The sequence below is a fragment of the Rhinolophus ferrumequinum genome, chromosome 12 (genome assembly GCF_004115265.2).
Source record: "Rhinolophus ferrumequinum isolate MPI-CBG mRhiFer1 chromosome 12, mRhiFer1_v1.p, whole genome shotgun sequence".
Classification (NCBI taxonomy): domain Eukaryota; kingdom Metazoa; phylum Chordata; class Mammalia; order Chiroptera; family Rhinolophidae; genus Rhinolophus; species Rhinolophus ferrumequinum.
In genome coordinates this window covers 56784302-56797448 of record NC_046295.1, presented here as the reverse complement: position 1 = coordinate 56797448, position 13147 = coordinate 56784302, and the positions used below count along the sequence as shown (strand labels likewise).

Below are 13147 nucleotides of genomic sequence, written 5' to 3'. Positions count from 1 at the left end.
AGGGACTAGTTTTTAGATATCAAAATATAAACAGTCTGCAGAAAAAATAGACACTGTAAGGTGTATTATAATTTCATGTTGTAAAAAGGGACTCACTGCATTTTATATATGGTTGTTGTTTAAAAGGACATCTAGAATTACTAGAATATATGTTTTGGGTTCACACAGATGCTAGTTGTGGTTCTGGTGAGTTGCAATATCAAAGTCAGTGCTGTTTCTTCAATGCGGGCTGTGAAATTGAAGTCCCAGCTCTCTTCCTTTTTGAGGTGTGACTTTGGGCAAGTGATTAAATCTTTTTGAGTCTCAGTTTCTTCTTTTCTTCATGATTTTCAACATGGGATAATAACTGGTCAGAACATTGTGGAGAGTATTAAAAAATGTATGTCAAAACATCTATAGCTACTTAAGGAATGTCTGTTGTTTTCACCTCCTGATCTACCTAGGCAATGATGTGTGTGGGAATTGACTTTTTTAAAAAAATCATTGTCCCTAGTCCTGGAGTAAGGAACATGGTGTGACTCTAGCTCTGCACTGCCCCAAGCAGGTGTTTGACCTTGGACTAGTCAGTCACTTGACCTCTCTTCTCAGCTTCTCAATCTGTCAATGTGTCAGTTTCTCATCTGTTGGACTAGAAGACCTCTGAGGTGCTTTTTCAGCTCCAACATCTTTGCCTTTATGATTGGAGCTGATTGATTAAGGGAAACTGAAATCATATTATTGGGCTTCAACCTCAGTCCCGTCAGTTAAGTTTTCCAGGGTCTCGTGGTTTCTTACAATGCTTCTTTCTTTAGCTTTCATTTACTTTTAAAATCCCATGAAATTTTGCCCTCATCAAGTAATCTTCCCTTAAAGCAAAGTGTACACAGCCTACTCTGGAGTCCTCACATTTCTTAATATCTCTGTCATTTGGATTCCTAGTTGACAGCAGAGGCTGGCAGCCTTCTCTCTGGGTTTTGCTTTGAGAGTTCTTCCCACACTTCTCAATATTAGTATGTTAGTTTCTACATGGCTTCAGAACTTTCAGGCCCAGGGATTTTTTAGGTGCTTCCAATATCCTCCCTGGGAAGTTTCCCTAGGCATGAACCTTTCCAAGAAAGGCAGACATGGTTTTTGCTATACAGTTTGTTTAAAAGTGACCCAGAAGATTTTAAATGTCCGGCTACTCTGCCAGTCCTGACTGCCAATGTCTCCATGCTCAGCTTTCATCATTCCTGATGAGTGCCGTTGACCACCCAGGTCTGCAGAGAGATTCTGTTCCTCTCAGTTGCTGAGCTTTGGTTTGGTTTAACAACTCTTGACGTCCACTTTATCACACCTAGTGCAAATAAAGACACTAGACACTTCCTGCACCTTTCAAAGCTCAAGACTTCAAAAGAATCAAGGTCATTGAGATGACGGCATTTTGAAAATCACTCAGCAACTATGATAATAAGTGTATTGTGGATTGGAGCCTCCTTTCTGGTCTTAATCCAGGAGCTGTATCTACCAATTCAGAAGGCTGTCTTACATGGACCCCATTATAAAATGTAACACCAAGGTGCTACACTATGTTTCCAAAGCATAGTAGTCTCTTAAGCCTTTTTTTCTGGACAGTGGATACAAGAGAAGTGGGAATTTAAAATGAGTTAGCTAAAATAATGCTCTCAACAAAAAGTAAATGTATTGTGATTACCAAGTAAATGGATCATCATGTCTTTCTGGATAAACAAAAGAAGGCTGAAAAATTCAAGAAATGAATAATCAAAGCTCCTTACCACAATCACCTAGTTCCCTCAAAGAAGGGATATCTCAAAGATGGAGTAAGCACATGTCTCTGCAGGACAATGTTAGGGGGAAAATCAGTCTGTAAAGGAATTTAGAGCACTTATGGGAAGCGTGTACTGAAAATGGGGAAATGGATTCTTTTTTCTCTTTAAGTTTTTAAATAGCCCTCAACAATTAAATGGGGATGTCTACAAATCTTTCCCACAAAACATTGCAAATTGTAAAGACTAAGTATGTTAGCAACGAAGAAAATGTGCTCATGGTAAAAAAAAACACAACTACAAAAAAAGTCATGTGATAATGTATCCAAGGAAAAAGATGTGAATTATGAAGTGTTGAAAGGGGTTTCAGCAGATAAGACTGCTCAGAGCCTGGAAGAGGCAGATGATGAGTTAGTACAAGGTCCCTCAGTGTCTCCTTTGCTTCAGCAGCTGTGTCCCCTCATCAGCCAGCCAACAGACTTGCATTTTCTGAGAGCCCAGTCTGTGATTCACACTGTGCTTTGGGCCTTTTATATTCACTGTAAGAGCTGACAGCCCAGACACCCCTCCCCCCCCATGAAGATTCACAATTTCCTCCAAATTGTGCCTTTCTATCAAATTGGGTTTGTTTCTTCCTTTCCTTGTGTATGCATGCGTGCACACTTGCATGCAAACTGTGAGCCGTTTCAATTCTCTTGGGCAGGGCCTCAAATGCTCTGCTGCTTCAATACTAAATACTCCCCTGTTACTTTGTTGTGAGGCCAAGGAAAAGGTTTAATAGTAATTTTCTCATGCCTTGTGGCACTAGAGCTGAGATACAAAAAAAAAGGTAAATCACATTCTCTGTGCAGTTAAATCCTCTTATCCAAACAGGCTCTCTGCCTTTGACTATGAGTGTCTGAGTTTGTTGAGGAGGCTGGAAGCAGAGAGTAGTCAGCCAGGTGGCCAGAATGCACCCTGCAGATTTCTTGGAAGTATGGGCCACCACTTTTGGCTACGTAGTTCTGGACACAATAAATCCCCTAAGCTCTAACCTTTCCTAAAGATCTGGGAGAGCAATGGCCTGTCCCCGTGAAGTTTATCCCATGAGGCCTTGCCTTAACACGATGCTGATATTTTCCGACAGCAAAGCACAAAAAGGAGAAATAGGAAATGACAGGTCAAACACATGGCAGTCTTTCCCCTCATGCATTTCTTGTGCGTCCCTGCAGTTGTGAATGGGGTTGTTAATGTCCATCCATAGAGACACACAGCAGTGTAAGGTGCTAGGTTTTCCTATGGTCAGAGTGCGTGAGAATACACAGAAAACCAAGGGTAAGTCCAGGTTGAGCTGCTTTTCTTGAAAATTGCCATTAGTTAGTGCCATGTAAGTCACCCCAGAGGAGTTTTGCCTTCTTTCTACTCCAGGGAAAATAGAAAATGGGTTTAAGGAGGAATAAAAACAAAAACAAACAAAAACAGAAACAAAAAAACTGTGCAGTTCTATGAAACACTTAACTGGCACAGAGGTGTAACATTGAACTCCAGGAAGTCACAACCTGGGAGTTGGGTATCTGACATTTGGAGCCTTCCCTTCAGAAAGGTTTTTTGTGTTTTTGTTTTTTTAGTTCTCACGAAATATTAGAACTGGGAAGATCTTAGAGATCTTTTAGCCCCACCCCTCCTTTTATTTATAGATAAGAAATTGAACCGACAGAGGGCATGACTTACCAGAGGTCACACAATAACTGGAGGCAAAGCCATACCTGGGATCCCTGCCTCTCTGGACAGATCAAACTAAGGATGATTCTGCAGCGTGAAGAGAATGAAGGATGCGCACTCAGAAGCAGGGGCTGTGCTGAGTTAGGTACTTGGGATCTGTGTCCCAATAGGCCCATAAAGACTGCTCTTGGAAAAGCCATAGCTCCCCAGGATGGGACAGAAGAAATGAAGAGCTCCTTGCTCCCAGGAAACGTCCCTGAGCATCGGGTGAGCTCTGGTTTCAGTCTTGATGCTACTCATTTATTTTCAGGTCTTGGGGAAAAATCAAACACCATTAGCAGGGTTCAAAGGCCACATGGCTTTCTGCCATTAACCCATCAGCTGTAATCAGCCTTGGTTCCTAGCAATACCTCCCATTCAGGAAGAAAATAAAAGTGGAACCAAATGCGAGGCTATCTGCCCAGTCATGTATAGGACCAGCTGGGACCTTCAGCGAATCATCTGACCTAGTTAATTGTCAATGTTCTCCATACAAAGTGAAGGGAATTGGACCACGTACTTTCCCTATGTTCTTTGGGGTGTCTCTTTTCTATTTCACTGGCATGTTGTGGGGATAAATGAGGCAAGGATTGCAGGATACAAGTAAATTAAAAGATGTTACTCTCATCATCATCACTTATGGACTTTTCCTCAGCACATATCTTAGGGACCTGCCAGCATTTTGGTCACATTTTCAGCTAGAGAAGCAAAGGAATAGAAAGGCTGAATCAGGGTTCCATAGTTGAGAGCTAGAGCACACTTTGTGTTCTTAATATTCAGTTCACTGTCCACTGACCATATCCCCCTGGCTTCACACCAGAGCATTTGAACCCATGTCAATTTGTTTCATTTGGGGAAAGGAATTCATGGAACAATATGATCAAAATTTGTAGCCTGGAGAAGAGTTTCTGCTGAAGATCTTAGTATAAAAGATCTACAATTTTTACCAGAGAGAGAAGAGAAAATTCTTCACAAAGTTCTGTTTTTCTATTTTTGTGTTTTGGCCAGGTGTTTCTTTGTTTATTAGAACTGCCATTTCTAAATCTTTCAAGATTGGTCATTTCCTATTTATCACCAGAAGAACTGCAGTATATAATTTGTTTTAAAAACATATCTTTGGATTTGAAAATAATATGCATTCATGTAGCATTTGGAAAGAAATATATAAAAGTATTAAAGAGAAGAAAAATATTAACTGTACTATTAGCACTCAGAGATAATGGCTGTAAATTTTAGTTTATATTTCTTGCTCGTCTTTTTACATATAATTTTACGTTTGGGATTATACTTGTAACACACACAAGGTATCTTCTTAGGGCCTATTAAATATTCAGACCTACAGACAACCACACGCCACATTTGGCATTGGCCCACTTGGAAGGAACCACAGCTTGCCAACAGGGTAGCATCACATGCTGCTCTTCAGCATGAGTCCTTGCAATGGTCCAGCAGAGCATTACAGCTCAGCAGCAAGGAGGCCACAGACATATTAATGGATGCAGGAGCCACCCTGGCTTAAAAGCCTTGTATCCTATAGGAGCCAATATATGGTACAGCAACTTCACAGGCATAGCTTCCACGGACCCCAAATGGACATGCCAAGTTTACAGAGTCACTGCACTTGGAAGTCCTAACATGGTACCTTCTCAGGTAATTACAGTTCTCTGAATCCAGATGCAGTTCACCAAACAGGGGTTAATTTAGCCCAGTAACATAGATACATATCATCTTTTTTTTTTTCTCCCTAGGGAAACAGCCAGAACATTAAGTTCAGATTCCCGTGTAGAAGGTAGAAAGATTGCCCTTGCAAGACTATATATAATTTTTAGCCTTTTAAAAATCTTAGTAGTAAATCACAAGCATGTTTCATTGCTATTAAAGGTGTTTCAAAAACACTACTGCCCCATACGTATTTACACAGTCCTCTAATATTGTATATTTAGCTAGTTCTGAGTTTTTCACGATTAAAACTATTGCTGAGATGAAAATCCCTATACAAATCTTTGTGTTTAAATAAAACTGATTATTTCTTTAACATAAATTCAGGGAATGGAATTAATGACTGGGTCTGAAGTTTATAAAACTCTTAATACATCTTTGACAAGCTTCTTATTAGAAAGAAAATATTAGTCTACGCTTTGACAAGAATTGTATGAAAGTATCTGTAACTTCAACAACGTGGGCTATGTTTCTTTAAAACATTTGCCAATTTCATGTGGGGAAAATGTTGTATTTTTAAAAATTAATTTTCTTTGATAATTGATGAGTTTAGAAATATTTGTATGCACAGTTTGTTGTTTTGTTAATTGTTTATTCTTGTCCTCCCCCATTTTTTATTTTGGGAAGCTCATCTTTAAAGGATAAAGGATATTTACAATGGAGTCTCATATGTTACAAACATTTTTGGAGTTTTTATTTACTTTGTCTTGTGACAGAAATGCTTATTTTCAGGTGGACAAATCTGTCAGTCCTTTTCTATATGCTTGTATCATCATTCCTAAGTAAGATTGCTGTTGCTATTGAGGGTGGTTTTGTGCGTGTGTATATAGACTTTCTAAGTATTGGAATCCATATTTTTCTTACTTTGTAATGTGCATATAAAAGCTTTCTATTAATTTTTAGGCTCTGGAACATTTTATATAGTTATGGATTTTTTTCTATTCCTTGAAAGTTTGAAGGAGTTTATACTATAGTTGTATGTCCTTAGTACTACTTTGTAAGATAAATTTTAGACACATTTAAAAATTTATTCTATTGTTAGTCATCTATTCAGCTTTTCTACATCTTTTTAAGGCATTGTCAGTAAATTGTCTTGTCATAGAATACTACCATTTTTTTTGGAGATGTAAGCATTTATTACATAAAATTTACATAACTATACATAAAATTTAAATAACAATACAGTGTAGACTTTTAAAGCTTTACGTATTTTTGCTTATATATTCTTTTCTTAAATTAGAATAGGGGGGTATAGGATCAACGATCAAAATGAACTTAAAGCACTATGACTCACTATGTCTATGTTACTTCTCAAAATTCTATTCCCTTTCTCATCTTAAAGCAAGCACAAAATTTGCATAGAAAAGAATACTTGGGCTGAATGTCTGAGCAATCAGTATATTCCTCAGCATGCCAGTAACTACTTTTATTACTGCCCAGAAAAGAGAGGAAGAGGGCAGGTGGGGGAGGAGGGAGAATCAGGGAGGGGTATCTATTGGGAGAAAAAGGGGGAAATGATTACTGAGATGACATCCCAGACAATCTGACCTTGTAGCATATTTTGACATACAAATGTTTATTTTAAAACCCTCACAAAGTCATTTTTTAAATTAAAATGTCTAAGTGTTAAATCACTTTACCAGATAATACAGATATGTGAGCTTTATGCTTTGAAATAGTCTCTCTAAAGGATTGTCTGACCAATTTTTTTTTTTTTTGCTTCATGAGAGAGAAGAATGAAATAAATGAAGGAAAAGTTGCAACTTATTTGAATGCGATGCAATGTGAACAGAGCCAGAGCTATCAAGAATGAATCACAGCATACTTCAGGTCAAGCGATTTCTCTCATCAGTGGTCTCTCTAGAAGTTCAATCAGAACATCAGGACATACAGGCCCCGGGGATTTCTACTCCACTCTGATCTGAGGCTTTATATCAATGCCAGCATTTACATTCAAGACCTCTTCCTAATACACATGATCCACTGTATGTTTTTTCAAGATCAGTAGCTGTTCTTAACACATTAGCCGACCATGCCTGTTGATTTATGACATTCACACATACTTAAAAACAAACAAACAAACAAAACAACTTATACAAGTTCAGATACCAAAAAGCAAAAGCCACTTCTAAAGGACAAGACCTATTTTAATGAGCTTTTTTTATGCAGAGCTTCACTCACTCTGTTTTGGCTGAAATCGGACACCCCTGATAAGGCTACTGGTGAATGCCCAGGAAGAGAGGAAAGAGGAGAAAAGGCAGACAAAAAATGTTGTTTAGTATCTGAAAATAAAGAAGGAAGTCTATTTCTGTACTTACAATAGCAGTTGGGGTAGCAGCCAGCACACAATAGAGCACCAGAGGGGTGATGAAGCTTTCTTCCTCTGTCCCCGGGTAAGGCTTCATTAAGTCTCCATCCTGACAGAAGAATCCTTGGATATGCACCTGAAAAGTGTCAGTGCATTCGAAGTAGTAGGCAAGCAGCACTGTCCCAGCCATGATGACAAGCTGAAAATACAGCATGGCCACACAGAGACATTAGCAGGGCTTCGGAGCAGTGCTCGCCCGCCAGAGCACAGTCCCTCCATAACCCCGGCAGCTCTCCTGGTATTGGTACTGGCGAGTGTGTGCGTGCCTGGCTCAGCGTGCTCTGGGTACGGCGAGTCTGTGCTTGCTTGTCTGCCATGTAACATCTGTTATCTAAATCTTCCAGCAAATAATGAACAGCTCCCATCGGAGAGGCAGACCACAGTAAAGCTTATAGAGAGACCCAGCTTCTGCACCCCCCACCCCCAGACGATGCATGGGAACCAATGCAACATTTCCATTCAGGACAAAGGTGCAAAGCCAAAGGGCAGTGGCATAAGGATTGGCAAGATGTAGATGTGACATCTATTCACGAGAAACTTCATAAAATATTAGAGATAGACTTACCTTAATATAAAATATTAGAGGCATGAATGAATGAATGAATGAACGAATGAATGAATGAACAGGAAAGCTAAAGCTTAGAAAGACGTCAAGGGAAATTTTCAGAACCACACCCTAAATTAATGGCAGGGATGAAAACAGCACAGGTATCCTCTATCACTCATAACTTTTATCCTTTCCCAAAAAGGTTTTGCTTTTGTTCCAAAATGCTTTCCACCAGTAAATCAAGGACTCTGCTCATAATCACATTTTATTATAGATATGTATCCTTCAGGAGATTTAGGCATAAAAAGGGACGTAATTACCCTTTAATTTTGACTCAGAAACGTCCCAAATATTCACCAAGGTTTAGATCTTGCCTTTAATAGGTATGAAGTGTTGAGGGGATATGGAAATGCCAACATTATTTTTCTCATTTCTATTTGGAAGACACCAAGAGGCCAAGATAAGATGGTGATCAAAGTAGATAGAAAACAGGTCTTTGAGGTTATGAACTTACAGAAAATTGAGCTGGACGAGTTCTTGGAGACCTTCTAGTCTACCACCTTTGTTTCATAGAGGAGAAAACGGAGGCCCAGCAAGGACAACTGAGCACTGCTAGATCATCCAACGAGCAGACTACACATGGCTTAGCATGAGCATCAGCAAAACAGGAAAACGCCAATGGAGGAAGAATATTTTTACATGTCGATTTGCTTAAAAGTATCAATGTAATCATGGGGGGAAAAATCAAAGCTTGGGAGAATGTCTTTGTACATCTTTTATGGTTTAAAATTATTTTTATTTGGAAGTATATATGGGGCAGTGAGGGGGAAACCCTAATCTTTTCAGGGTTTAGGAAGTCTCAAGTTTTTATTGCAGCCCTGGAAGGACTAACCCAAGGTCATAACTAGTTAATGTTAAAGCCAGAACTAGAACCCCACATTTGCTAATCCCCAAGGGGAAAAACACCTATATCATGACATCAGAATTTCACCGTATATAGAAGGGTGGAGAGTTATGAGGGGAGGCAAAGTAGATTAACTCTAATGCAGAGAGGCGCAGCTGGCATTTTTATCCATTTTCCTATTCACTTTTTCAGGTATACAAAACAACAGTGATTAGACAGTTGTACCCCTCACACAGTGAGAACCCCAACAAGTCTACTCCCCATCTGATACCGGACATAGCTATTACAATACCACTGACTATATTCCCTATGCCGTACTTTGTATCCTGTGACTATATATGTATTAATTATACCATATATTAATTATATTTGACATTCAATATTATTTTATATTAGTTTCAGGTGTACAGTGTAATGGGTAAGCATTTACATAATTTATGAAGTGATCCCCTGATAAGAGTAGTCCCCACCTGGCACTATACACAGTTTTTACAATATTATTGACTGTATTCCCCGTACTGTATTTCACATCCCTGTGACTATTTTGTAACTACCAATTTGTACTTCCTAATCCCTATTCACTTCTTTAGCCACAATATGGAAGCAGAGCTTTAAACTCTTCCCTCCTCTACCTCACTCTCTGGAACCAGGCCTCTGCTTCTGAAGTATTATCTTTGCAATTCCTCTTCACCATAAGCAAAAGCTTAATTTTCTTTAAAGGTCATTTGGATTAAGAATCCTCCCTATCCTTCCATTTTCTCTATTTCAATGCCTTTCCCCTCTGGCTTAGGTATTTCCAGTTGTACTGTGTCTCAAGTACAAACTCCTAACCATCCTGCTATAAAAGTCTTTACCTTTTGGTCATTTTCATCACCACCTTTCTTTATCTCCTGGGAGGCCACAGACCATTCTTTCCTTCTACTATCTGTCATACATGACTTGTTTCTGGCTCTACGAGGATTATATTCTTCTGTTATCTGGCATTCTGGCATTTTCTACTCTCCCTCCCAAGTGGACCTTCTGTCACAACTTCTAACCATCCAGTAATCTCTGGATACTCTCACATGTATCTCGGTGCCTGAAGTTTATTGGAACCGCATGTAAATTGCCAATACTCAAACCAGCCATCTCTGCTGTTTCAAGCATTTGGTTTACTTCTTTTCTTTTCAGCAACAGAGAAGAGACTTGGATAAATTATTTCCTATAGGAATGAGAGATAGCTGCTCCAAAGCTGCCCCTGCAAATGGGTACTCTTGCCTGCAACTAGTATCTAAAGTGGAGACCATGAAGTTTTTATTTGTTTTGTGCTTGACTGGTCGAGTTGACCTGATGGGAAGGAATCTAACCAGCTGACCTGAATGTTTTGGAGCTGAGATAACACTAGGATTCCGACAGTTTTGGGGCGCTGCCTCTGGGGTTGTCTGTCTCCTACAGAGCTGATCTGGGATTTCTGTGTATTTCATCCATGTGGCTGGAAACACATTTGTCCCTCTCTGGGTATCATCAGCCCTGGGAAGATATCTTTCTCTGGAGAAAGGCAGAGTCTATGGCAGCTTTTTAGACAAAACAAAAACAAAAAATGCATGTAGATTCCTCTATTAAGGGAGAGTATTATGTTTTATTGGGTATCTTTGTGCTATCACTTGTATTAAAAAAAGGGGAAGGTGAAAGTGAAGTAAACAAAAGCAAACAGACACACACACACTGTGTATATATGTGAAAAGACTCAATAGAAAAGAGAACAGAAACGTTTAGAACATAGAATTGTTTTAACGTCAAATACATCAAAATCAACAATAACAACAGAAGAGGCAAGGTCATATGCCTAAATTTGGAATCTTGAAGAGCTGTCTGACCAATTTAATCTTGGAAGTAGCATTCCAAGAGAAATAAATGAGTGAGTGAATGAATCAATGGCAGGGTGTAAAGGACAGAGGAGCTTGGAGACTCAAGGTGGTAGAGGTAGGTGGGAACTTCGGCTGCCTATGCGATAGACCTGATCCATCAGCATGAGTCACCTTGCCTTTGCTCCTCTACGGACAGCCAGAGACCCCTCCCTGTCATTTCTTCAGCAATTCTCTAACCCCTTGGAGAATCCCCAATAAAGCCAGTTGGAGATGCACAGAAGCAAAAATAGAACAATTCCGATCTTGACTTCTAGGTTTCTTTGCTATTGACATTCTTTCGTGACCATATAAAAAGCAGCTTATGCATGAATGCAGGAACAGAAACCCCATGTTGATTCTGTTTCCGTGAGCAGAGAGGACTGCCTCGCTGCACTGATGACACCGTGCAATTAGCCATCAGTGTCCTCCCTTCTTCCTCCCTGTCTGGGCCATGATTCATCATTGTCTAGGTTTGTGTCACTGGTGCCAGCTGGCACACTTGCCACCTCCGTTGCCTTCTCCAGCCCCATTTAGGGATGCATGGAGGGAGGCCATAATGTTGGTGTCACATGAGCAGATGGTGAGACTGAGGTGCACCCAACGTGCTGGTAGAAGGGCTGAAGATGTCAGTGTGAAAGGAGCAATTATGCCTGTAGGGGGGATAACAAGGTGTAAGGAGCTCACGTACCAGGGATTTTCCTCAGCTGTCACTTCCCAGGAATGACAATCCAGTATTTACGTATAATATCCTCAGTTCTCGTTACAACCATGAAAAGTGACTCAATCTTTTTATTTTTTATTTTTTTTTTTTTTAAGAAGAAACTAGGATGCGGAGAGGTTAAGAGATTGGTCCTATCTGATCAATGATCCCTTCCATTAGACTACTGGAATAATAATATTTTAAGCATTATTAAACAATCATTTAAAAAAGACATAGGTTTGTATTTCACTGTCAGCGCACTTAAGAGAAGATAGTCACTAATTCACTGTTACCCAGTAGTTTTTAAAACCCAAGTTGAGAGCAACTGTACCCAGGAAAGCGTGCTTGAAGAATAGACAGTCCATCTGGCCTTCCAGAAAATGCTTACTGGTATGTGTCAAATACTGCTCGAAGTACTTAATAGACACTCCTCACTTAATTCTCCTGATAACCTGAAGAGGTAGTTGCTACAGTATTATTAGCTTCATTTTACAAAAAGAAAACCCCCCAAAAAAGTAAAGTGCAAGAATTTAGGTCCCCCACCTAATAAGCAACAGAGCTGGTTCCCAACCAGGCAATCTGGCCTACACTTTTAAGCTTTCATTGTTCTGACTCTCTCAAGTATAACCTAGACTGAATCATAAAGCCCACCTCTTCCATTCTATCCCAAAATATTGTTTTTGTGCATTTCTCTCTGATGGGACATCATCAGTCTAGTAAGAGTTGCTATGAGGTCCCATATAACAAACAGCACCATCATATTCACCACTGAGTCATTGCTTATCATGCCACACCCTTTTTTCTTACTATGTGTTGTGGTCAAAAAAATCCTTCAATAAAACATGATGTTTTTAGATACTCGTCTCATGGTATGCAAGTTCCTTATACTATAGTGACTAAGACACATAGGTGCAGATCCCCAATCCGCTTATTACTACTGGATGACTTTGAACCAATCGCATCGCCTGTTGGTGCCTTAGTTTCCTCACCTGTGAAATGGGTAAGTCATTTCTCACGTGAGTAATGAGTCCTCATGGGAGTGGTGTGAGAACTATATGCTTTAGCCTTCGAAACCACTTAGCAGGTGTTCAATAATTGCTAGTTATTAAGACTTGAGTATAACTTTTTTTCTGAATAAGCCAACAATAAGCATCTTGTTTCCACAAATACGAATTTTTAAGAGCCATGTAACCATTTTTTGTTTTGCTATTTGCAAACAATACTACCTCTCCAGATACGAAGGAATAAAAATAAAATATTAAGCAATCAACAAGTCTTCCTCTGTCAGTATGTTTAATCCTTAGTTGCCCATTATATTTTTGTATTTTCTGAAAACCTTTTATTTTATTGTTGTACGAACACTTAAACTGAGATCTCGTCTCTTAGCAAATACTTAAGAGTACCACACGTTATTGTTGACTAGAGGTACAATGTTCGTTGTATAGCAGATTTCTAGAACTTATTCATCTTGCTTAACGGAAACTTTTTGCCCTTTGTTTAGTGACTCTCCATTTCCCTCTCAGACCTGCTTCTTTTAA

General features: G+C 39.4%; 1 protein-coding gene across 4 annotated transcripts in view; it reads right to left on the bottom strand.

The window, feature by feature from the left end:
- Positions 1 to 13147, bottom strand: part of PLPPR1 (phospholipid phosphatase related 1) — a 216765-nt gene that overhangs the window by 35611 nt on the left and 168007 nt on the right. For all 4 annotated transcript variants that reach the window (XM_033123630.1, XM_033123629.1, XM_033123628.1 and 1 more), the window contains one exon: positions 7523 to 7711. In XM_033123630.1, coding sequence (XP_032979521.1) covers positions 7523 to 7711 — 189 coding nt within the window. The remainder of the gene's footprint in view (positions 1 to 7522; positions 7712 to 13147) is intronic.